Here is a 25,123-nt window from a genome sequence, read left to right as displayed (position 1 = left end):
TGTACTGGTCGTCACAGGCGACTGAGGTACCTGTTGTTCCAGGCGACTGAGGTACCGGTTGTCACAGGCGACTGAGGTACCGGTTGTCACAGGCGACTAAGGTACCGGTTGTCCCAGGCGACTGAGGTACCGGTTGTCCCAGGCGACTGAGGTACCGGTTGTCACAGGCGACTGAGGTACCGGTTGTCCCAGGCGACTGAGGTACCGGTTATCACAGGCGACTGAGGTACCGGTTGTCACAGGCGACTGAGGTACCGGTTGTCCCAGGCGACTGAGGTACCGGTTGTCCCAGGCGACTGAGGTACCGGTTGTCCCAGGCGACTGAGGAACCGGTTGTCACAGGCGACTGAGGCACCGGTTGTTCCAAGCGACTGAGGTACCGGTTGTCCCAGGCGACTGAGGTACCGGTTATCACAGGCGACTGAGGTACCGGTTGTCACAGGCGACTGAGGTATCGGTTGTCACAGGCGACTGAGGTACCGGTTTTCCCTGGCTACTGAAGTACCGGTTGTCCCAGTCCATTGTGTACTGGCGGTTTTATGATGAATGCATGCAAGATGATGTCGTAGTCGCTAAGGATAACAACTATATCAGGAGAGATGTAGCATACTAGACGCAAATCTAACGGTTGAAAATTTACTATAAAAAAATCCCAGCAGAGATTACGCATACTGCATGGGCGTTCCATTGTAGCGGGCTGCACTTGGAACGCTGTGTGTAGTTTTAAAATGTACATGACCACATCTTACTCCGGAAGCATCCGTACGTGTACTAATTGGGTGAAGGATATCTATCCCATCATGGTCATTTCGAGGATCCTTGAATTTTTTATGCCTTCTACCTGCTTTCCGACTTTTAAACGCCAGGCTTCTATTCACGTCTAGTATCATTGCTCATCGTCTGACCATTTAATGCTGTATGTTAATTAATGCGTAGGTAGTATTTGGACTGTATACGCGAAATTTCTCCAGAATCTCTCCAATGCTCAATTATGTGTTTCACACTTTGAAATATTTCAGAGCATTTTAAATATCATCGACTAACTGCAGGGCCTGCGGGCAGAAACCTTAAAGCAAATATTAATGTATGGCTTATTTCTACCGCTACAGCATGGCCAACGTTTGGAATGCCAGTTGTCCCAAGACGTCCATCTGTCCCATTGTCACCGGTGCACCGCAACTTTCTCGCTCAAAACTGAAACTGTTCGCCATATACTCATTTCTAAACTTGAAAATAAATTTCAGCCATACTTGCAACCCACCGCAAGTTTCGTGAAACAAATTCTGATCGTTTGACGCAGCAAGCAAGAAATTACTGCGAACAAGAAAGTTGTGCGCTGTGGGCTAAATGAAAGCCGTTTAAGGATACCACCAAATGCAGGTTTGGTTGCGAGGTCTACCGTCCTCGCTTGTGTTCAGTAATTAGCAGCAGCATTTGATGGTGATATTTTACTGGAATTACCGGACATTCCAGTAAAATATCGAAAATATGGAAAATCCAGTAATAAAATGGCGTATCGAAATTTTACCGGACATTCTGCGTTTCTTATATTATCAGTCTGCTTATATCGCAAGTTCACAAGGAATTTAAAAGCAAAGAAAACGCTTAGAAAATTCACTGATGATGGAGCTGGACTCCGAAACGTTTTAAATATCGATATGGAGAATTTTCTTGGCGTTTTCTTTGCTTTTAAATTCCTTGTGATTCTGCGTGCGTTTCGATATGCCAGTTACGCAAAATTTATGACCATATAAAATAAACCTGCCAATTTAAATCCTAAATTTAAACTAAAATTCTCAATTTTGTGTGAGGGATAAGAGAGAGTATCGAAATTTATTGAACTGGAGATGATGATTGATGAGCAAAATTTTGATTATTAATTGCGAAAAGTTGACCAACTATATAGGATAAGTTTGATGTGAGCAGCTGTATAGGTCAACTTGTAAATAGTTGTCTATTGCACCCTGCAAATTAGTTGCGCTACACTGACCATATTAACAATCAGTTAAATTACTTATGCAGAGATGTTCAACTGCGTCTTCTTTCATGCCAAGAAAAAGTCGTAGAATTTCAGCTCCATCCTTGACTCGTAACTTTCGCATGTGCCAGCCATCGTTGTGCAGTGGACAACATGTTCACGATGCATGACCACGACGTCCTGGCCTAGCATTGCAAACTTTTTGTGTAATTACCAGCGTACACAATTTTTTTGTCTTTGCCATACAAAGGAGTATCATTTTTACTATTTTTTTGTTCTATTATCCAATGTTCATTTAATGGCTGGAACGTCGATTTGATAATGTCAAAATAATGTCAACCTTGAGAGTTATGAAATTGATTATACTGTTGAACTGCAGCACCCAATTAATCGTAACATTCACGGTTGTTGTCATTTGTTTAAACAAACTGACAACTATGCATTGCCGTCATCTGGAACGATAAACGCATGCTGCACACTACTCATTAACAAATTACTCACAGCTGACACTCTATATTATGTGTAATTAAGTGGCTTCACAGCTGCGCGCTCCTGTTGCACTCTAGTATAAAATGGTGTCCCCACGCCTTAATGATGACCTTACGACCTTATTTCATCTTATGATGAGTTTAGGACTCCTCAGTCCATGGCCAAGCTGATGCTCCGCCTTCGTCGACCTCCGTCTCCAAGTCGCCGCTAGGCAGGTCACCATTCCCTCGGGTCCCAGATGAAACGCTGAACCTGCATGTTCCGTCTATTTGCCTTCCTTTGGGCCAGCTGATGCAAGATACTGTTGTTTGTCACTTGCTGAGGGCAGTTTCCCATGACTGGACAATCCGGGATCTTCTTCAGAAACTTATCCTGTTGTCTCTTGGAAGTGGAAGGGTAAACTACCCTCCTCTCAGCACCTTTGGTAAGGCGTTAAATAGCCTCGGTCCTGCCACGGACAATGATCCCTCACGAAGAGTCTGTACTCTGGCCGCGGCACGGTTGTTGTATGGTGGAATCCTGCAGTCTCCCCCTCCTTTCGTTGTAATTCGTCACAATTTTGGAGGTCTCACATTCCTTAGCTGCACTCTACTATGTAAGAGAGTTTTCACAGCTGAACTCATGCTGCACTCAACAATGTAACAGTGTCCTCTCAGCTGCGTTCATGCTGCACTCAACTAAGTAAGAGTGTCCTCATAACTGCGTTCATGCTGCCCCTGCCAAATAAGCGAGGCCAGCATCCTGCTCAAAACAATGACAAGGAACTACAAGAGGATTCTTCTCCAATGATGCGAGGTTCAGAATCCGGGAGAAACTATCAGAGCAATGAATGCAGCGCAGGCTGTTGCCCAAGCGGCCTTCTAACGTCCCTATTTTGATGGCGATCATGCAACCCACTCTAGTTCCCCATCTTGAAGATAGAAAATTTGAAATTTGCTCTTATGCGGGACATATTTTTTTGCTGGCAATACTCTGTGCATCTCTTGCTGAGGCCTGTTGGTGAATATTTTCATATGGCGTTGATTAAGTTGTAATTTGAAAAGAGTCGTCAGGTTTTGTGTCTCTCACTTAAAATACTAATTTTAAGTAAGAAGTCTCGAATTGAATTTAATTTTTTTCTCTCACCGTCTATACTATATCATGCTTAGTCTGGTCAATTGAATGGGCATTCTAAAGTTAGTATTATAGATATGATTATTGAGTTACGCTTGATATTAGTTACGTAATCGAATGTTACATCAAAGCATCTAACACCAAAATAATTTATTATTAACTCTTATTGTGGAGCTTGGCCACCGTAAAAAAATTTACTAATGAAGTCGTGAAATTGACTAACCTCGAGCAGAGAGGTCGGAAGAGCTATTACAGGTTTTTATTCCAGTGTAATTAACACTCATCTGGTAATCAATGCATATGATCCAGTTGTTCTAATTAAAAAATCTAATTATTTTATACTACGATTTCATTGGCAATATCGGAACAGCTGTTTTATTTCAAATTATACGGTAGTTATTCGAAGTGCAATTCAAGCTGTTAGTGTTCAGGGCGGGTGGCTCTCACTGCAGGGCATCTCATCATTGCATCACTGCATAGTTGCAAGGCAGTGAACCGCGTCGTGTCCACCTGGCCACATCTATGCTACAAATTCGCCAGCTTGGTCGCCATATCGGCGGTCGATTCCCACCGGCTGTCGGGTTTTGAAACCTTTTTGTGACCACAGAAGAAGATATCCGAGTAAATAACAACGGATTTATTAATATTGGTACCAAAGCACTTAAAAGGTTATCAAAAGAACACTAAAAGGGGCGATCAGGCGAGAAAATTCTTAAACGATTGGTTAAACTTGCAAAACACTCAGTTATTTGAAACGGGGGGCTAGTATAAGCTGCGTGATTAAGTACCTAGTGCATGACTTCAAAGAGTTGTGTTTCGGAACGAAATTATTAATTCACGCCTTTACGGCCATAATTATATTCATGTTGTAAATACTTTTTTAGTATTATTTATTATGTGTATGGCTATCTATATTTCGCAGCTAGCTGCAAGCCTCCAAACCATAACTCCCTGCTTCGATCTTACTTTCCTTACTTACTTGTGCACTACGCCGATTTCGACAAAAATTTTCGCAACTATAGCCGCGGGTTTCGAGTCGCACAAGTTACTCTGCTCCAATCTTGCCGTTTTCAATCACCAGGTCAACTCGAAAATCGTTAGTTTAGAATCGATCATTTTGAGTGACATTCCTATACGACAAGTTTTCCATGTACAAATCGTGTGATTAATATTTTACACATAATCCTTCAAATCCCAAAGGGTTACATATATTCGAGGAGTTCGGGATATTTTTGCGGGCCCAATAAACTCCGCTCGGTTCAGTAAACACGGCCCAATCCTACAATTTCACAGAAATATCTTGGCATCTTCAAAGCTGCAGTTCCAGCTTTCATGCAAAATTGTTACTGTCAAATTTTCAGGTTAGCGTTCAATGGTCATGAAATAACGGTTCGCTTAATTCTATCAAACCTTTCTTCGGACAGATTTATGACCATTCAAAATTTTGTAGAGCTTTCCCCCCAAAATATTTAAATGGAAAAATTGTAACCGAAATTTAATGTACGAAAGAAACTTCGCATGACGCGAGTCGCCAGAATCCTCCAGGAACGTTTCAGTCTTGATCTTTCTGTTGATAACAAAATATCGCTGCAAAGTAGACTTTCTTTGAGCGTTTGAGTATGATCGTCCGTTTCGTGATGAATGTGTCGTCGGCAGTAAAAAGTTCTGAAGTTTCACCTCTAAGCTTTAATAGTAGAAAAAAAAACATTTAAGAAGACGGATGCTCATGAGAAATCCTTGGAAAAAATATCTCACTCTGGTTGCAGAATTTGTTGAGACAGAGTTGCGTCTTCTGGTGTCAACGAAGCATGAAATGGTCTCGACGAGCGCGCATGTCTAACAGGTGCGTCGCCATGTCGTCACGCCCTTCTGCGTCGATATCTTTTAAACGTTCTTCTATTTATGTAGATCTTTTAATAAACTTTATTATTTAATAATAGTTATCATAAAACGCTGCAATATGGCGTGATTCTGAAATGATGCTCTTAAGTATGGTGGCTTTCAGTGCAACTTCACGTACTGTGGTGATGGCAAAGTTATACGCTGCAGCGGTGTGTGTGTCGTTCCTTATTTCGTCTACAGGATTTTGTAAGATTCAGTTCTGAGGTTATATGTTGGTGGTTTGCATTACATGATCGTGATTATTGTTCAAGCGTAACATGTCTCGTCAGGAGCATTTGCTTTCCATGTATTAATCGCTTGATTTATGTAAAGAAACTGGGCTGCACAACTCAAAGCTCTCCCTGTCCCGTGCTCAGCTTGTACGCATTTAGGCCGCACACTTTCTCCAGAGCATTACTTCCTTTCTTGTAGCTTCCAGCTGAAGGGGAAGGAAGTGCACGCGATCGCTGACATTAGCTGTGCATTGCACACGTGCAATTTTCCCGCGTGAGTGTCAGTGCGGCGAACGAAGCTAGCACTTCGCAGGACGTTTCAAAACTCGGTCGATTATGTAAGCTGGCTTCCAAGGCTCCCATTTCACGACTCTTGGCTGCCAACCTGATATTTTGGGCAAGCGGTTGCGCCTTTCCCTCCTTGTAAATTGTTCCAACTTCACAGCCTTCCTTGTATCGACGAAGCCCACCCTCCTCGTTTCAGTATAATTTTCAGTTAAAATGCACAGTTTAAGTTCTCTGTTGAAATGAGAGGTAATAATCGTTGGCCGCTCAGTGAAAGCCTAAGGTAAGTGGACTGAAATTTTGACAAGGCTCCTTTGGTGATGGAAGCTTTAGTGAGATCATTCTTTCTCTCGTTTAATGTTCATAATTCATTAAACAATCCTGTTGATTTCCTTATAGTCTTCTGTTGACATCATCACAATCCTGTAATTATAACTACTCTGACGGTATCCTTCCCATCCTTCTGATATCCTTACAATATTGTTTATTTATATCCTCATTGTCTTGTTTATATCCTATTTACTCTGTTGACACTTTCTTTGTCGAGTTCTTATTCTTTTAATTCCTTGACTATCTTACTTTTATGTTGATATATTATCAATATATCAACATTATCTTACCTTTGCTGGTTTCCCAATTATCCTCTTAATACATTTACCGTTGACATCCTCTTACTGCTGTTGCATGGTATCTCCACTTACTTTTACCATCTTTACTCTCCTGGTTAAAAAGCACAAGGGCAGGCTTACGTCGGCTATAGGCACGATTATTTGAAGGCCCGGTCGCCTGAGACTCCCATTTGACGACGGACCCGGCCAGAGCGCACGACAGGCATTTGCAACTAGGCGGTTTCTGTTGTATATTTATATTATATTAGTTGCGTATAATCGAGATTCGGTGGAATGTTTTGTCATTTATTTCATCGAAGACGTATATGTCGAGCAACGTTTTGTAGACTCCGAAATATAAAAGTTTATTTCTAGTATGATTATTTTTTTATTGTCGAGCATTTCAAATAAGTTTATTCTAGCCTCGCTTCGACTTATCATTCTTCTTTTTTCATAGTAACCTCATTTAACACCAAAAATTGCACAGCGTTTTCTGTCTGTCAATATTTTTTTCGCACCCATAAAATTCATGCTTACGCATATATGCTTACAAATTTTGAGTACTTGAACGAAGTTTTCATAGATAAAAAAGTAATGATGATAATTTTACAACTCAGAATTACTAGCTTGAAGAAGGGGGCACGCTGCTCCCGCGCCGGTAACGTAACGGGCCGAGGTCAAAACCATCGAGCAATTGTTGCGGCGGAAGACGCCGTGTTGCCTTGTCTGTGTGCAGTGTACATTCTGTATACCCTAGTCTTGTGCGGCCTGTGTTTATTCCATACCATCCTCCTCTTCCTGTAAAAATGTTTGTTTGGAGCTATTCACTTCATGCACTGTGATTACTGCATTCCAGATTTTGCGTGTAATAATTTTATTCTAAATAGACCGTTAACTTTGTGCATGTAAGCACACAGTACACGCGAGCCGGCTACCACTGTGTTTTGTTTACGATTTTTTCCCGTCCAGTTTGTTGAGTGACCAGTTCATATTGCAATCATTGTATAAAGTATACAGTTTTCGTTTACGATACACAAGATGAATATGAGTTTTGAGCTCGTGTTAACATTCGCACGTAGTTTATAAATGTTGATTACTAAGGTTTCACGATCAACGAAAGATTGAAAGGTTGGTACTCCAGAGCCTCAACTTAATATGCCAAGATATTAGACGATAAAATGCCATGTGCTTGCTTCCGTTATGATGTTGATGGGTTTGTGTTTCGGCACACTAGCAAGTCATCGTTCTAGTTGCTTCAATAACGATGATGGATCCCGCTATCTCGTATTACGAGCATTACGATCAGCAGCAGCAGGCGAAGTGTTCAACGTTCGTCTGTGAGTTTTTTTTTTCGTTTCTGAGGCTCGTGAAACAAGTTTATTGGTGTGACTGCCACAAATGCACAAATATGACGACGTTATTTCTAAATATGTTAGTCACTCACCGAGATTCATTGTTGTAATTATATACTTCTTGATTTATTTCTCTCCGAATATCATGGTTTTCGTCTTAAGTGCCCAAACAATCATGTACCTCGCAACGCTTTAATCTACTGATGCGTATAGTTGGGTTTCAAGTAGCTGTTAACCCTCTTCCGCCGTATGTCCCTCTTCGGGAACATAACTTTCAGCTTAAATTATACGTGCACAGCTGATTGTAGCAAGCTGAGGACGTTTGTACGTAACAGAGAACATTTTAAAGTTGTCGTACGTGGCGGCAACCATCAGTGCAAGTCATTTTGCGCCCACGATGATTTGATGGCCCTGCATGTGAGCCAAGCTCAGAGAGCTAAGAATCTATCTGATATGTCTTTGTCATCTGGCTGGTCCCTGGATTTTGTAGTGATTAATGTGTCCCTTTGCCATATTTTCGCATTGGGAAACTTGGAGGTATTTTTAAAAATTGTATTTATTGTATAGTGTTCAGCTGGCTTTAAATTTCCGTTCTGTCTCTGACATTAGAATTGAATACTCGTAGCTGTCGTTCTGCAGTTGCATTTTTCGAATATTTTTGTGATTGCTACCTTCTTTGCAGGTTTCAAGCCAATCTAGCTACAGTACTGGAGTCATGTGCATTATATTATGAACAAGCTTGCTCATCCTAAAAATAGTTTTCAAAAAATACCATGTAATTTATAAATACATAGTATTTAATAATGATTTATAATTACATGGAACTATTATTTATTGTGATTCACAATCATTTTTGTAGCGAATAAATTTAGCTTTACGTAACAATCTTATCTTCGATAGACTGAGTTGGAAGTGATGAAATATCATCTTTTAAGTAGGTGGAGTTCGCTCAATTGCCTGCCGTCCGCCTGAGAACCGGTCAAGTTCACTCATCGGCTCATTGAATGCCATTCGTGATCATTGATCAATAATCTATCATTATTGTCACAACAGCGGTTTTTTTCTTTCTCAACACCCGTGAAACTCGGAGACTTCATCAATTCCGTCTCGGTCGTATGGGCTGACTTATAATGTCTCTTTGGCTACATTAGCACAAGCCTCAGTCGAGGTTGACGCATTCTCTCACGAGAAACATTCCATCGAGACACTTTCTCTCGAACGCGTTTTCCAAAGTGACTTTCTTGCTTTCATGAGTATAGTTGACATTGTTGCTTACAGTCAGTGTATATTATGATTGAACGACGACTATTCAGCAATTGCATGGAACGATTCTTGCGTGAGAACGGCCTCTTGCTGGCCATTCAATCAACCCCAAGCAAATTTACTGCGCATGTGAAGATGTTTAATATACCTACAGTGACTCATTGAAAAGATGAATACAGAAGTTCAATTTCGTGTATGGATGTGCACTCGACCTAAAGTTTTTTTTGTCTATAACAAAGCTACAAATCACTTATTTTTGTTAATTTTTTATTATCGTCCGCAATTTGAAAGACGTTTGAGAATAATAATAGCGTACGAAATGTCACTCACGAATAAAATTACGTTAGAATAAAAGGTGCATTTTGATTAAAAATTACTGGACGATAATCTTATAAAATAAGAAAACAATGGGTTTTAGTCTATTACTTTAGGAAGTCTCTTATAATGTTACGGAATATTTAATATGGACTCGACCACGTATACGTAAGGAGCGAAATTATATCAATATGTATAGGTGGAGTTCGCTTAATTGCCTGCCGTCCGCCTGCGAATCGGTCAAGTTCACTCATCATCTCATTGAATGCCATTCGTGATCATTAATCCATTAATCAATAATCTATCATTATCATCACAACAGCGGCCTTTTCTTCCTCAACGCCCGTGAAACTGAAACTGAAACCACAAAATGTTATCATTTTGTGGTTTCAGCTTCCCATTATTCGGTGTTATTCTGTTGACGATCCTTAGCTAAGCCGGCAGTTTTCGTCGATTTTGAAAAGAATTTTTACAAATGATTACGGGTTTCGAACCCCCAACTCGTCGCCCCACTCTTGGTGGTCACATGGTCATCTGTAATATCGCCTCTCAATATTAAAATTAACTCTTTCATAATTATGAACGATTCACCATTTTTCATTAGCTGTTTTCTTTTCCAGGAAAGAGATCGAACATTGAAACTACGTCTGTAATTATTGCAAGATTAACACATTAATAATTTCGATCGATTTATATTATACCGAGTTATTTGTAAAACAATGTCAAGTCACAAGCCGTCAAATTGTCATAGCACTTGCGCAAACGCATCCATTATTACGCGGAGAAAGCTACGAGGAAGCAGTTTCATGCAAGTAGTCGCTTTCACTGTAGTAGTTAAAAATGCATTTATCCTCATTGTTGCTGTCGTAATACGCTGGTATTTAAAAAAAGACGTCTGATGTCATGCCATCAAACTCCTGTATACATCATTCCCTCTTTATCGAATCAAAGGGAAATTTGAGCTGTATTTTAAGAAAATGTGGAAATAAAACCGTTATCTTTTCATACTATTTGCAAAGTTGACGTGCGGCACCGAAAAAAGGGAGAGTAAGCTAATGAGACTGGGTCTTGCGATCAACAATTGTTAGATTAATTAGTCCATACTTAATTATTAGTGAACCTTGTTTCATTGAAAAAAGATGCTCTCAATTCAGATAATGTCGGCATCACATCGTGAACAAGCGTTCTAATTTTTATTTCTTTTTAGATTTACTCGTCTAATTAGAAATCAATACCAGATTTTTGCGGTCCGGAATCCTATCCGGCCTATACAACCATCTGGTCTATACAACCATCAGGCCTATACAACCATCCGGTCTATACAACCATCCGGTCTATACAACCATCCGGTCTATACAACCATCCGGTCTATACAACCATCCGTGATCGCCTTGTACCAAACAAAATTCTCAGGTTTCATCCCGATGAACCGAAGACAGAATACGTGAGTGCCCCTTACTTGTTCTGCACCAGAAACGGCGACGGCAGAGATAGACACGCGCCGTGGAACGAACAAAACGTCGTTCTTATCTGACGGGAATCAGAGCGCAAGCTTCTTCAGGTTAGGTATCATACTGAGCGCTTGAGAAAGGATATGTATGGTGGAAGCTATGTAAGACTTATTATTCTATGCTGTGGAGCTAGCAACGTGCGCTATTGGTTATAATTTCTAAATGTTTACGTGAGCGCGATAAAAATTTTTAACTTCATTGAGAATTGATGGAAAGGTAATTGGTGCACAATTACCCCATAATTTTAATACTTTAATTTATACTCCGTTCTCTTGTAAATTAGAACATTACCCTCTTTACGTGCGGAGCATCAACGTATAAAACAAAACGAAGATGATAGATGACCGACTGCCGACTCTGTCAAGGTATATTTTGTAGTATAGACAGGTAAAATGTTGGAGGGTTCGCTTGTGCATACCTGCGAGTGGTCGAATGATGGAGCAATGGCCACGTTGCGGTCACCTCAAAGTGAGAGGTTTTGGTGTCGTGGCCAGTGAGTGCGAACGCCGCGGTAAGTCTGCACGCTGTAGAAAGTCCACTACTAAATGTTACTTTGGTTAAGGAGAGAGAGGGAGGGAGAGGCTAGAGCCTCCAGTCTTGTCATTCCTACAAATGACTGTCCTGATATCAATGATTACCTTTCGATTACTATGAATTCCTATTTGTTCCAAATATGCTCTCTATACAACAGTAAGTAGGCTTGGACTTCAGTTTAAATAGGCTGAAAAAAATTGGTGCCCTCATCTTAGATGCTTCAAAAATAAAAAAAAGGGTTCGTTAAGTTTATTGTATTATTTATTGATTTTCAATTCGAAACTTAATGTTTGCAGTCTACCTCTCATTTAAAATAACGACTAAAATTAGCTGCACTTTGAAAAATTCATAAAAAGAGTTCATGAATTAAATCTTTACTCGTTAAATATCGATCAAGTGAGTAACAATGACACATGACGCTAGAAGCGAGCGTTAAGTGAGTAGCGATATACCCGTCGTCGAAAAGACCTCACAAATGCAGGTGTGGAAAGCATTGCTCACTAGGTTTCATGAGCCAGGCATGTCCTTCCTGTAGACAACAGGCATGTGCTTCAGAGCTCACCTAATCTACTCGTTCTAGTTTTCAAGGGAGTGTCGCAACTGAAGCCACCCGAGCTCTCGTCACTTCCACTGAATCTGGCTGGCTTACTCATTTCTTCGCTTCACGAGAAATACTTAAATACTTTCTTATTAACCACAGCATGCGGAATTCGACGCATGCGTAATGCGCTGGCTGTGAATGTTCTTAATGCTCGTCAGCTATCACGTACTTTTTTACGAATACGAAGCTAGGTTTTGATTGCTATGCAGACGCGTGCTGAGGCGTGGCAGTCGCGCAAGTTGATGGTTGTAATCTCAGTCGTATTCACTGTCACCATCTTCACTTCTTACAATAATAATTTACATATGTCAAAAGATGGATTCCGTGTCATTAATCATTACTCAGAGAAATTAGCCGGGAATTTTCGTACTCTTTCCGTTAATTTTGAATGAATCGCTTTTGCATGTAGTTTTTAGATTTAGACATTCATTGGATGTACAGAGTGAAGTAATAATTATAAATAATATTTTATCCCTTATTATGATCTAAAATTAAAGAAATTTACTTTCTGCTAGTGAAAATTTTACACTCATAACATTAAAATATTAAATCAAGATTGCGTGCCTTTTTACGGCCTAGATAAAATTAGAAAATTTTGATTGTTGCCATACTGTTGATGTTTGAATCCAAATGACTGCCTGTCATGTGTGTCGTAAATTTTGATCATGTCATTTCAAATGTCAAAATATAGTCATATCGATTCGTATTAGTGATCTGTTTCATGTTTTTTTATATTAAACTTGTTTCTTGACTTAGATAGTTAACCGAATGCCCGAAATGACATGAACACTATGTTAAAAATTTTTATTTATAAATCAGAGATTTCTGTCATGATTTGGTATTAGCTTTCATAATTTAATTTCATGAATGAATGAAATTTTCAGCCTCATTTTATGAATGAAATTTTCAACCTATATACAACTCCGTAATTTAGAATTTATTACTAGTACATACTACATACCATGGACCGAATGCAGCAATTTCTTCTGCTAGGGAACGCTGTTTTCATGATTTTTTGAGTTTTTAAAATTGTCTCATAGACTCCGTTGGACTACATTGTGGATTTTGCCCCGTTTTGGGATCGTTTAGTCATTGAATGAGTGAACAATTGACCTGGAACGTTTCAATAACTATTATTTATTTATATTTCAATCAAAGTGTTACAATTTTTTGTAATAAACTAATTTAATACAACACGGAAAATACTGCCTTCGGAAAACAGGATTTTTATTATTATTGTCTATGCTACAACACGTTTTTTCTCTTAGCGTAGAAAACTCAAACAGAAAATATTTCTTCGAGAAGAGACTAACTTCAAACCTGTGTACATTGAAAATACAATTACAGATTGGTGTAAAAACTATACAATTTTCATTAATTTTGATTTATTTTATAACATACATAACATAATAAGTTGCGCGTTGAAATTATTCATAGATTCTTGAAAAGATTCCTTTTGAATCAAGTCACGAAAAATTCAAGAATCTGCAACAGGCCATGGGCCTATTTCTTCAGTGCCGAAACTTCTATTCTGTTCTAATAAGCCAGGAACCAAAAATAGAGTAAACCAACCACTAAAATGTGACGAACCGTTTATTTCAGTAGTTTTATTGGCACGAAAACTAACGGTTGTACGAACGGTTTTTCTTGAGATAAACGTTAACTGAGATATTGCACCAGAGGATCGAACATTCGTACATGAAATGAATTGCTTATAAATGGTACTGTAGCTTTATCAAAAATCGCCAAATCATTCTTAGAAGGAGGTAAGTAAATAACCAAATTGGGACTGCTCTTCATCGGGACTTTTTACAATGTTAAATAATGATTGCAATTAAACTATAAAATACGTATGAGAATGCTTTGACAACTGCATCAAGAGGACAATAGTTTTCGTAATTTAGATACGACTATTTTATGGCTTAATATAATCCTCTTCATACGAAAGCGGTTTGTATAAAACGTATGAATTTCTTATTATTCACTTATTTGAATTATTGACTTATTGAATAATTTTTCTCTTCTCGTCTGAAGTATTATGACTCACTATTCACACAAAAATATAGTTGTGATCTATCGCTAGATGGATCTTTAAAGTTTTTGTATCCATTTTATACCACAGAATAATAAGAATAATTTTCATTGGCTATCAGCCTCAAGACTAAATTCCAGTCTTAATGATTGCGAAAACGTTGACGATATAAATTTTACGGATCCATGCCTAAATTATTCTTTCCTGCAAAATGAATTTTCCCATAATTAGAAATAACTCGTCGAACTGTGGGGCGATAGCAACGCACAGCAAGTAGCTATCCATAGACTGCTGCCACTGCATCGCCAAGTTATGATCCCTTGACCTAATGACCTTATGATGAGTTCGGGACTTCCTAGTCCCCGGTCATGCTGATGCGCCGCCTTCGTCGTCCTCCGTCTCCGAGTCGTCCTCGTTTGCCGAATCTGTTAAACGGGAATAGAAGTCGAAGAATGGGGAACGAATGTGCGGACTAATAAAATTCTAATGCCTTTAATGTATGCTCTTACCTGTAGCTGTCACTTCCATCTCAAAATTTTATTGTTAAATAATCAGCGCTGTTTAATCCAGGAACTAAAATTATCTAAATTCGTTTATAGTTCTTTCGATTTGTCGAATATATATAGGTATTTAACCAAATAACTTAAATTTGCTTAACAAAAACACACTTCTGCTTATGTATCCTATTTTTTTTTAACTTTTGTGCAGGAGGAAACGGTTTTCGCTATGGTTGCTAGCGGTCTTGGTCGTTCTCCTTGCTTTGGCAACGTCACGGTTGTCCACATATGCCGTAGTGACGTCAACCTTAGCAACTACGGCAACGACGACGATGACTGGTTTTACAAAAGTGATCAATACGATGTACCAGTTCGGCTTGACAACATCGAATTAGAAAAATATTTAAAAAATCAGGGGTGCGTTATTCTGCGAAGTGCTCACGAATCGGATGAGATAAATCCGCTTAACGGTCATGGGTTTCCAGACTATTCGAAACTGAAAAGAAGGCATTGTTCAAATACCACAATAAAGAACAAACACATGTCGAAAATAGAGTGTGAAGTAAACGATGAAAACACTAACGAGAAGAGTAACAGGAATTCTGATGATAAATTTGTGCAGAGTAAAAGATCTATAGCAACAGGCTCGGATTGGAAAAACAATGAAGACATCGTGACTGAGCAGATCGCCAAAATTATCTTACGCAGACGAGAATCAATCCGCATCCATAGAAATAACGTGACAGTCAACAAAGGAGCCATAGCTGACCAAAATGTTGGTGTTTCGGGAGAAGTATTGATGGTTACACCTGGCAATTCATCATATGCAATTCCAGAAAAGGCGGAAGAAGCGATCTCAAGGCACTCACCCACAGTTGTGTATATTGGGACTGTGGAAGAACTGGGCTCCCCGCTTAAATCAGTTGACGTTGTGGAGATGATCGAAGCCATTGAGTCAGGACCGAGCAGCCTGACATTGTCGTATTACGAACCCCAATCCAGCGAAAAAACAGATCAGTTATCTGAACTCATGTCCGAAGGTGTATCGAAAGCTCGGATCAATTCTCTGCAGCACGAAGAGAAACCTTTAACATCACCGGCCCTCTTGTTACAATGGAGAGTTCGGCCGCCTGACGAGGAGCTTCGTAGCGCGGAAAATGCTTCTCCTGTAACGCCCTCTTCATCAATGTTCTCCAGCGCTTACACCGTCACTGAACTGGGTAGTGACAACAATTCTGATCGCTCGCCGCCATCCGAGTACTCGCAATCGACGATGTCATCGAGGCGCATTTCGGAAGCGGATGACGCTGCCAGAAGAGAGGACGAGAGAAATTTTAGATTCCACGAGTACCTACAACTATTCAGACAATTAAATTCATTCAATCAAGCTCTTGGTATGAGAGAGGCGGAAGGATTATCTCCTGAGGATTCAATGAATGGCTTAGACATAAATAATTTTAGCCGTCAAGGAAGTAACCGCAGCGTGGTATTTGACTATGTTCCTTCAAAAGATCAACGAGAACGTGAGGAAGAAGAGCTGTGGGTGGCTAACGAGGCAACATACTCCTCTAACATCACTTCTTCAGTCACGTCACCCACTTATCAGCCGGTGATTTTAGGTGCGCCAGCTGTAAATCTAATCATAAACGAGAGCCTTTGTGGTTCAATAGAGGACAAGAACGGGTCAACGTTGAGCAGCCGCTCTAGTACCATGTTGGGATCATCAGTAAACATGACATCTACCGCAACACAAACCATTTACTCGTGCCTTCTGCCGCCTAGTAATTTTTATTCCGTGCAGAAGCGCTGCGACAGGCGCAAGAATGTGAGCCAGACTGCTGGTGCCGATGCCTGCGCTGCGTCAGTTGTCGAGAGTGGGTCTACGTGTGAGGACGTTGATGCACACGAGCAAATGGCTGCACTTATTTGCCCAGTTGGCGGAGTTGAAAGAAGACATTTCTCAGCAAGACAACAATACTCGGAAAACGAGACCAAAAAGGATGCGAATTTTGAAAATGAACGTAATTTGACTTGTGTTAAAACAAAATCTGACTCATTGATTTCAGATAAAAACAAAACATCGATTTGTTCTGTAACATCTGCTGCAACTCATCAGCCTACCAAAAGATTTTCGTTTCTCATTCGCAGTAACAGCATCGAGCAGAGAGAAATTGTGAACCTTAATACGTCCGTGAGTGCCAGCGATAGAGCCATACTCGCTCGACTGGCCGAACTCAAGGTGAACGAATTCAAGGAAACCCCGTATGAAAAAAAGGTATCCAGTTCACTGCACCCTCCTTGTCTCAGATGCCACGAGCCAGTGTACCCACAAGAAAGGCTACAGCCATCGAAGGAGATGCTCTTCCACGTATCCTGTTTTCGGTGCTGCCAGTGTGGTGTAAAGCTCAACCTTAAAACTTTCTACAGAAATCCTGTGACCTTGAAAGACTACCGTATTTTTTGTAAAAGTCACGTGCCAACTTTGGACCCTGGCAAAGTTGCTCAAGAGAAGAAGGCTCAATCTGCTCCAACATCTGCAACTTCTGCTTCGTGTTGCTCGTCTGCAGCTACCGTCGCCAGCAACGGCTCCGCTTATCCTGCCACGGTGAGAGTAGTTATATAAAATATCTTTATCATTAGTCTAATTAAACGGAAAAATTCAAAGTTTACAAAGAATTCTAAAGCAAATAAACGCCAAATAAAATAATATCTATCGCAGATGATTTTGAGCTGGAAAATATTCCAGAATGTTTAAGGTGAGTTGACATTTAATTTCGTGCTATCAGCTTTAACTATTTCTTCTGCATGAGCTCCTTTGGCTTGTCTATGCCAGCACAGCGGTTCCCAGTTTGTGCCACATTGTTACTCGATCTCATAAATTACTCAAGCGGTTGCAATAGGTGTGCAATCCATTTAAAATATGGTGTCGAAATTGATATATTCGGCGTAACTGAAACACTGGCGATAACTTCTGTCAAATATTGTGAGTTAAGAATGTAGCGCCTTTAATGGACAACATGTCTACTGTCAAGAAAGTCTGTGGCATGCCTGGATCAGGATAAGGAATTATTGGCTTTATGTTGTGAGCGGTACGTTTAACATAGTTTAAAACATTTAGAGGGTAGTCATCTTTATCTTGTTCACTGCAATTTTGAGAAGCCCTTCATGCAGAAATTCGTTCTTGAGAAGAATAACATAAACTTAACATCATAGCTCTCTTGACGACAGCTTTTCTTGACACCACAAGGCTCTACTGCTTTCTAAGACTGAATTAACATAATCCCCGAGCTCGAGTACCGTAAGGTTTTGAATAATATTGAATAGCTACAGCTATTCAATGGTGAGCTCAAATGAATTAACAAAAGAAACAGCTTATATACATCGAAAAAAAATCATGACACATGGATAACGAATTTCAATTTGCAAAAAAAACGTGTGATGTACTGTGGAACCCAGCCCTTACTACCAAACCGATTTACGAACCTTCAGATCGGAAAAAATGTGCTCCACTTATGTGCAGCCGTGTTTCAGTGTATGACCTCAGGCAATGCTAAAAAACAGTGGATCGTCCTAAAAAGTGTCGAGTTATATCGATGATAAATTGGTCATCATGAAAGACCGATTTATCATTGACGCGAGTTTTTTACTTCGACTTGGCCGAGGAGAACAGCCGAAATAGAAGTACGATTTTCACTATATTGGGTCAGAAAGATGCCTTATTTAATTAACACCTAAAACTAAAACGTAAAAAAAGTTACTTCTGGAAGACCCGCTACGGATCACAGTTTTTTCACTAGTTTTAATGGAAGAAATAGGATCGCTTACGAACGAACCGTTCTACAAAGCAAGTTTCTGCACGAATAATGTCGTAAGGCGGAGTTTCACAGGAACAAATTTGTCTATGATAATTTCCTGCCCGAATTTTGGCATTTTTATTATTTAGCAATGAAGTTCGTAGTTTAAAAAAAGAACGGCTGGCCATTTAACTTTAATAATTTTAAATATAGACATCTCATTTATTTTTGGATTTCTTATTCGATGGTCCGTGCAGTTAAATTACAATAATAGCACCATATCATACATTGTTGTCTTTTCTGCAATATATTGCAGACAAAATGTTATCAGTTCCATGGATTAATTCACAGAATGATGTCTTCTTACATCGGTTGTAGCTCCCAACAATGACTCATGAGTCACCACCGTATTCTATGTCGCCAACCTCCGAAATAAACGAGAATCTTGTTATGAGGAGAGTGAATATAAACGAGAATCTTAATTAAAAAAATGTCTTAATTTCCTATTATTTACAGTTTTTCAATTAGTTTTTATTAAAGGCGGGCGAGTTGAGTGCAGCGACAAGACGTAACTGGCTCTTGCGAAATTGATGTTTACACGCACTTCGCTCGAAGCATTAGCCCCACGCAATAATGCGCATAACTCGTCCTACATTGGCGCAGGATTCAGATAATTAATGCAATGTGACAACTCGTCGAAAATCTGATGTCATATTCCTCATAATAGTAAAGAAAATCGTAGAACATCTGTCTATCACCTTAATACCTTAGCGAATCCGGGGAAATCTCCAGTAAACGTTTAAAAATCACCAATATTCACCGTGAATTACGTTTAGCCCAAAACAAATCTTCATTGAATTCGATCTATGCCACATCAAGCAATACGAATAAGGTTTAGTCAGCTAAATTTGTATTAAGTCATTAACGTCTATACTGATCGAGCATATAGACTAAGCATATGTAATACTTACAATCATCGGATCTTTGATTGAGAGCACAGATCCATGGAAGTACGAATAACTTTAGTAATAATAGAATATATTCACTGGATAGGCGTCAATCTCAGCCACGCATGAAGCTCAGGATTAAATGGCGTCATTACTAGAGGGAAGTTCGCGTGTTCTGCGGCAGCGCTTCTTGTCACTCTCCCGTGCGCGTGACAAGGAAGTGTAAGCCCAGACTATGATAACGTGAAAGTAACATCATATTGCATTGCATGCAAGTTAGCTATTTCCTTTTTAATATTTTCATCTAAATGCACGCTTTTATATTGTACACAACACAGCATACATTTTAGTACAGTGAATCATTGCTTCATATACAAGTAATCTATTGCACATAATTACCGTATGCTGCACTGACTTGAAAATGCGCAGCTAAATAATATTACACTGCCTACAAACACATTAATACTTTATGCATGCAAAACCTACAATTACACTCGGGTCTTAAAGAGCATCGCCGACAAGTAAATTAGAACTTAAAATTGATCCTTCTAAAATTATTCCATAATTTTAGTTTGAAAATAATAATTTAGAAATAATTTCACAATTTTATCTAGCTCAACCTACGATTCCTTCCTATACATGTACACTCTGAACTTGTATTGTAATAACTACTTATAATACACTTCAACAATATTAGGCCCATATAGCCCAGCTGACGAGTACTCTGAAACCTTGTAAAGTTTTACAATGTTTGAACTCTAGTGCTCAATTTTCATCCTCAGCACAGTCTAAACGAAAAAAGCGAAGCATCGTATCATACTAACTAGGAGGTTATATATGTACTGCTGTCACCCTTCAGGCTCTCATACAAGTCGGTTTCCTTGAAACAATTTGAGGCTTTGTATTCATTTTTATATTGGAATAACTGTGACCCACCATTGCTCTTAAATATTAGCTTTAACAGTAAATAATCACAACAGTTGTAGACAATTCCTTTAATAATAAAGTACATAAAGTTTTAAGTAAGCTGAGCTAAAATGAATGCCACACTAACTGCGCAGGCTTTGTCGCACAAAGTCTTACTTGGAGGACATAGAAAATAAGGTCATAATAATTAATTTTCAATTTGAAGACTTTTTAATTTGAAGACTGGCACCAAGTGTCTTCCATTTACATTTTAATAGAAGATATCATTTTATTTTCCCCCCGAATTTTACACTACTGTAATAAATTCACCCAGCAGATCCATGGAACATTTGTGCTAGTTTATTTCATTGAACAAATAGTTTCCTAGTCACACAATCATCCAATAAGTAACTTTGTTTAGTACTTTGGAGAATATCACGTACGTGGCTATGGAAGCAGCAGACAATCTGTTCTTGAGCTTTAAAATCTTATTCAGGGCCAACAGCAGTTCTGCCAAGGCAAGGCAGTTGTGATAAAGCTTATTTGTAATGCCTATTATCCTCACGTCCACATTTTGTCCCTGAATTGCGCTCTTTTTATACCACTGAATCTCTTGGATCATGATAACCTCTGAGTAATTATTACGTCATAAGTCATATCTTGCAATGATTACGCGGTTCCGAACTGGAAATATAAATATAAGAAAATGAAAAGATTTCACTGTAATTAAAGTAACTCTATTCTTTTTCCGTTCTGCGAACTGAATTATTAAAAAAATTTAGTTTAACAATCAAATAAAGGCTGCTCAACTAATACTGCTGCATATATGTACTAACCGGAACATATTATATTGATTTTTAATTAAAATTTAATCAATTCAAGATCTTGCCTTTTATGTTCGTTTATTTATTCCACTAAAAGAACGAAAAAAAAATTAATGTAGAGACCTAAGTTTTCATTGCCAGCCTCAGAGGTTCATGCTCCCTCTGCGCCATCTTCAACCGCAAAGAAAATAACTTCTTTCTCCGCCAGGAAGCGATTACCGCTGCGAAACTTTCGCGTAGCCACGAGCCGCTTTCATGCCACATGGCATATGCGGTCTACGCCACATGCCATGTGTTGTACGTTAAATTACAGGGTCTAATGAACTTTAACTGACATGCGCTATACATCAAATGGCATGCAATGTTTGTCAGATGGCTTGTTATGCGTCACATCAAATGCGGGCGTATTATATAGAATATGGTTTACTATGCCTGTGATTCGTCACACTATGTAGGTTTCATGTCGCACAACTTACATCAAATGGCACACGATGTTCTCCTCATGCCTGATTGTGATCTTGGTATGTATGACCACCCCATGTCTCGCTGAAATATTTATTTTGGAACTCACATTTACGCTACACAAGGAGCATGCATGAATTCTTCCTACAAAAAGTACTATAATACTTCGCTTGACGCTTAATTTATTTAGGTTTCTTCGGACTGGCTTTCCTAAAATTCGTACGACCGTCTAACTCCGTCGTATAGCTGAAAATTCGGGATAAATTCTGTAAATTCTGAAGCATAAATGGTGATATGCAAATATGCACATTCTGAAGCATAAAGCGTGACCAGTTCTGGTGCCGGATTTTCCATGAATTTTTACGACTGAAGTAGTCGTATATAATTGTTTGGCGATAAAAACTTAAAAGTCCTTATTTCTCGAATAACAGAAAGAAATTATATGGTGTCAAGAACTTGGTTAGTCGAAATTGCTTAGAAGAATATTAGGACTCAAATGGTTCTATAAAGAATTGAACAATCGAAAAGCTTGATTCTTGTAAGGACTTGAATATGATCATAAATTTACGTTCCTCTCGGGAAACTAGTTAGCTAGGTCTTACTTTGTCGAGAATGAATTTACTATTCTGCCGAATATCACAGAATTTACTATTCTGTGATACATTATAATTTGTCACTCGCACTGTGCATTTTTCATGAAGATTTTGGAGAATGAAACTATATAACGGTCGTAAATTGTAATACAATCATTTTTGTTCCATGCACTCTATTTTCGTGGTTTGTCTAAATTAAAAACGTACGATATAACTTTAGACCTATGACAACGCTCGGATTTTACAGCATCCTGCCTCTTATCTGTCACCTTGCTCGGTGGCAGAGCCTGTATAACGGCAAAGGTCAGGAGGGGGCGCGCGTGTCGCACATGTATGCATAACTTGCAACATTAAAGACACGAGCGAATGTGTGCATGACAACTCAAATTTTCACACCAAGGCATCCGCTCAGGCTATTTTGAGTTCAAAAGCATCATTATTCAGGCGAAAACATGAATGTCAACATTGTTCTTGGCCCTGCCGTGGCGACGCAATTAATTAAGCGATCGAGTCCAGTTTTTGCAGTGAAAGTTTTTTTTGTATTTTGAATACACTGTTCGTGACATTTCTCCTTATCAAAATGTCTTCATTTCTCCTCTGAAGCTATTTACGGCAACATGCTGTTTATTTCATTAAAATACTCATGAATGCGCATATACTCGCTTGAGTTATCCGGTAATCGAAAGATCATTTACACCTTAAATTTATGACAGAACAAGCTATTAGAAACGTAAACCGCCATTGCGATACTCTACGCCATCAATGAAGCCAGTAAACCTCGTACATTTAATTACAGAACTATACAAATACATTTTATGTTGTTTCTACTGTAAAACAAAGCAATCTCAAACAATTGAAGCAGGAATTCAAAGCCCCCTACTTGACGGACTGCTTTTTACAAGCCTGATTGATGCGGACGTGTCGAAGAAACGCTCCGTGTAGCCATACATCTTGCTTACTCTTCAACGTTGCGCGTTTGCACATCAACGCTAGCTCAGCTGCTTGCATGCACCACTGCACGGATTGCACTACAGCACCAGCACTGCTGTTAGACTGCATCGTTAACACAGCAACACTGTAACTCTGCAGCTAGCATTCACCACTGCACCGTTAATACAGCAACACTGTAACCCTGCTGTTAGCATGCATCACTGCACCGTTACCACAATGTAACATCGTAGCCCTGCTGCTAGCATGCACCACTGCACCGTTAACACAGCAACACTGTAACTCTGCTGCTAGCATGCACCACTGCACCGTTAACACAGCAACACTGTATGCTAGCATGCACCACTGCACCGTTAATACAGCGACACTGTAACCCTGCCGCTAGCATGCACCACTGCACCGTTAATACAGCAACACTGCATGTAACCCTGCCGCTAGCATGCACCACTGCACCGTTAATACGGCAACACTGTAACCTTGCCGCTAGCATGCACCAGTGCACCGTTAACACAATGTAACACTGTAACTCTGCAGCTAGCATTCACCACTGCACCGTCACCACAATGTAACATCGTAGCCCTGCCGCTAGCATGCACCACTGCACCGTTAATACAGCAACACTGCATGTAACCCTGCCGCTAGCATGCACCACTGCACCGTTAATACAGCATCACTGTAACTCTGCCGCTAGCATGCATCACTGCGCCGTTAACAAAGTACAACATAAGGCATCCTGTTATTCGTTCCTCGTTCCTGCCAGGCAGCCTTGCTTCTAAAGAGCACTCAGTTGCACCCGTAAGCCGGAAACTTTTTTCATGTCAATGAGTTTTCTCCAGGCATTTCCCGACTAGCCTCAGCATAATTATTATTAAACCTTTCTTTACTTAACCTTATTATTATTAACCTTACCTTATGCATTTTATGAACGTTAATCTGTACAGTATCATATAGCTGACTGATGCAGAGTAATTATTGATAAACTTTGTGGGCTGATCTCCTTTTCCGGGCACCTTAAATTCTCTTCGTTAACTGGCTTATTTAAAAAATAAACTTTCACGTTTATAGTAAATTTTTTGTTTCAATTTGCTTTAACCAAAGTATCAATTGCCTTTTCATTCAGTTTTCATTAATCGTCGTATTAATGACATCCGAGGGCTGCTAAATCGACTATGCTGTAACCCCCATGTTCTAAAATGCCTGTTCTTTTTTATAAATTACATTTTCTTTTGTTCTAAAATAATCGTACTTTTCAGGAACGCGTGGTGGTGAAGTGTGACACTCAAGGACTACGTTATTTCTGAGGGTGCGGCCTCGCTTCTCTCTATGTAATTGTAGGTGGCACATATCGATGGCTAATCGTCAGTGGCACATCGATGGCTATGCTTCGGTGACACATCGATGGCTAGTCGTCGGCCGACCAGCCCATCATGTTCTTCTACATCCATTTGAGATGCCTCACCTCATCCGTGAGGCTCAAAACTTAACCAAAGTTCGAGTTCCACCTTTTGCGACTCGAGGAAAAGTCGCATTGATGCCCTCCCATAGGACGCTATGCCAAGTATCTGATGCATGATGAGCTATTAATTTCTGTCAAAAAAGAGACCTTTACATCTTTGAATAATTTTGATCTTTGGCGAAGGCGAAGATAGCAAGAAATGGATCTACTGTAAACCGTTGATGTGAAACCACAATTCGTAATATCAAAATATACTGAGTCGTGAGCTTTCAAATTTTCCTCAATTCAAGATACTTCAAAAAATTCAAACAAATTTCCAATTCTGAATGAATTTAATGTAAAATAATCGACTATTATAAAAAATATATAAAATAGCAATACGATGATTAATTATAATCAACGTATAGCTAGTTATATTAAAAAGGATAAACACTCACTCAAACCATCTAAGTACTTCTTTTTGACTTCTTATCACAAGTGTGATAATTGGCGTTAATTACG

The 25,123-nt window shown here is 39.4% G+C and overlaps 1 protein-coding gene across 1 annotated transcript in view; it reads left to right on the top strand.

Annotated features, from left to right (window-relative positions):
• Positions 1-24,909, top strand: part of LOC108673864 — a 29,354-nt gene extending 4,445 nt beyond the window's left edge. Inside the window, exons 2-3 of the mRNA XM_018161743.1 lie at positions 14,904-17,297; positions 24,420-24,909. Of these exons, the coding sequence (XP_018017232.1) occupies positions 14,922-17,297; positions 24,420-24,467 (2,424 nt within the window). The 5' untranslated portion in view covers positions 14,904-14,921 and the 3' untranslated portion in view covers positions 24,468-24,909. The remainder of the gene's footprint in view (positions 1-14,903; positions 17,298-24,419) is intronic.
• The last annotated feature ends 214 nt before the right edge of the window (positions 24,910-25,123 follow it).

This window comes from Hyalella azteca, unplaced genomic scaffold (assembly GCF_000764305.2).
Source record: "Hyalella azteca isolate HAZT.00-mixed unplaced genomic scaffold, Hazt_2.0.2 contig16486, whole genome shotgun sequence".
NCBI lineage: Eukaryota > Metazoa > Arthropoda > Malacostraca > Amphipoda > Hyalellidae > Hyalella > Hyalella azteca.
This window is presented reverse-complemented; position numbering and strand designations above follow the sequence as displayed.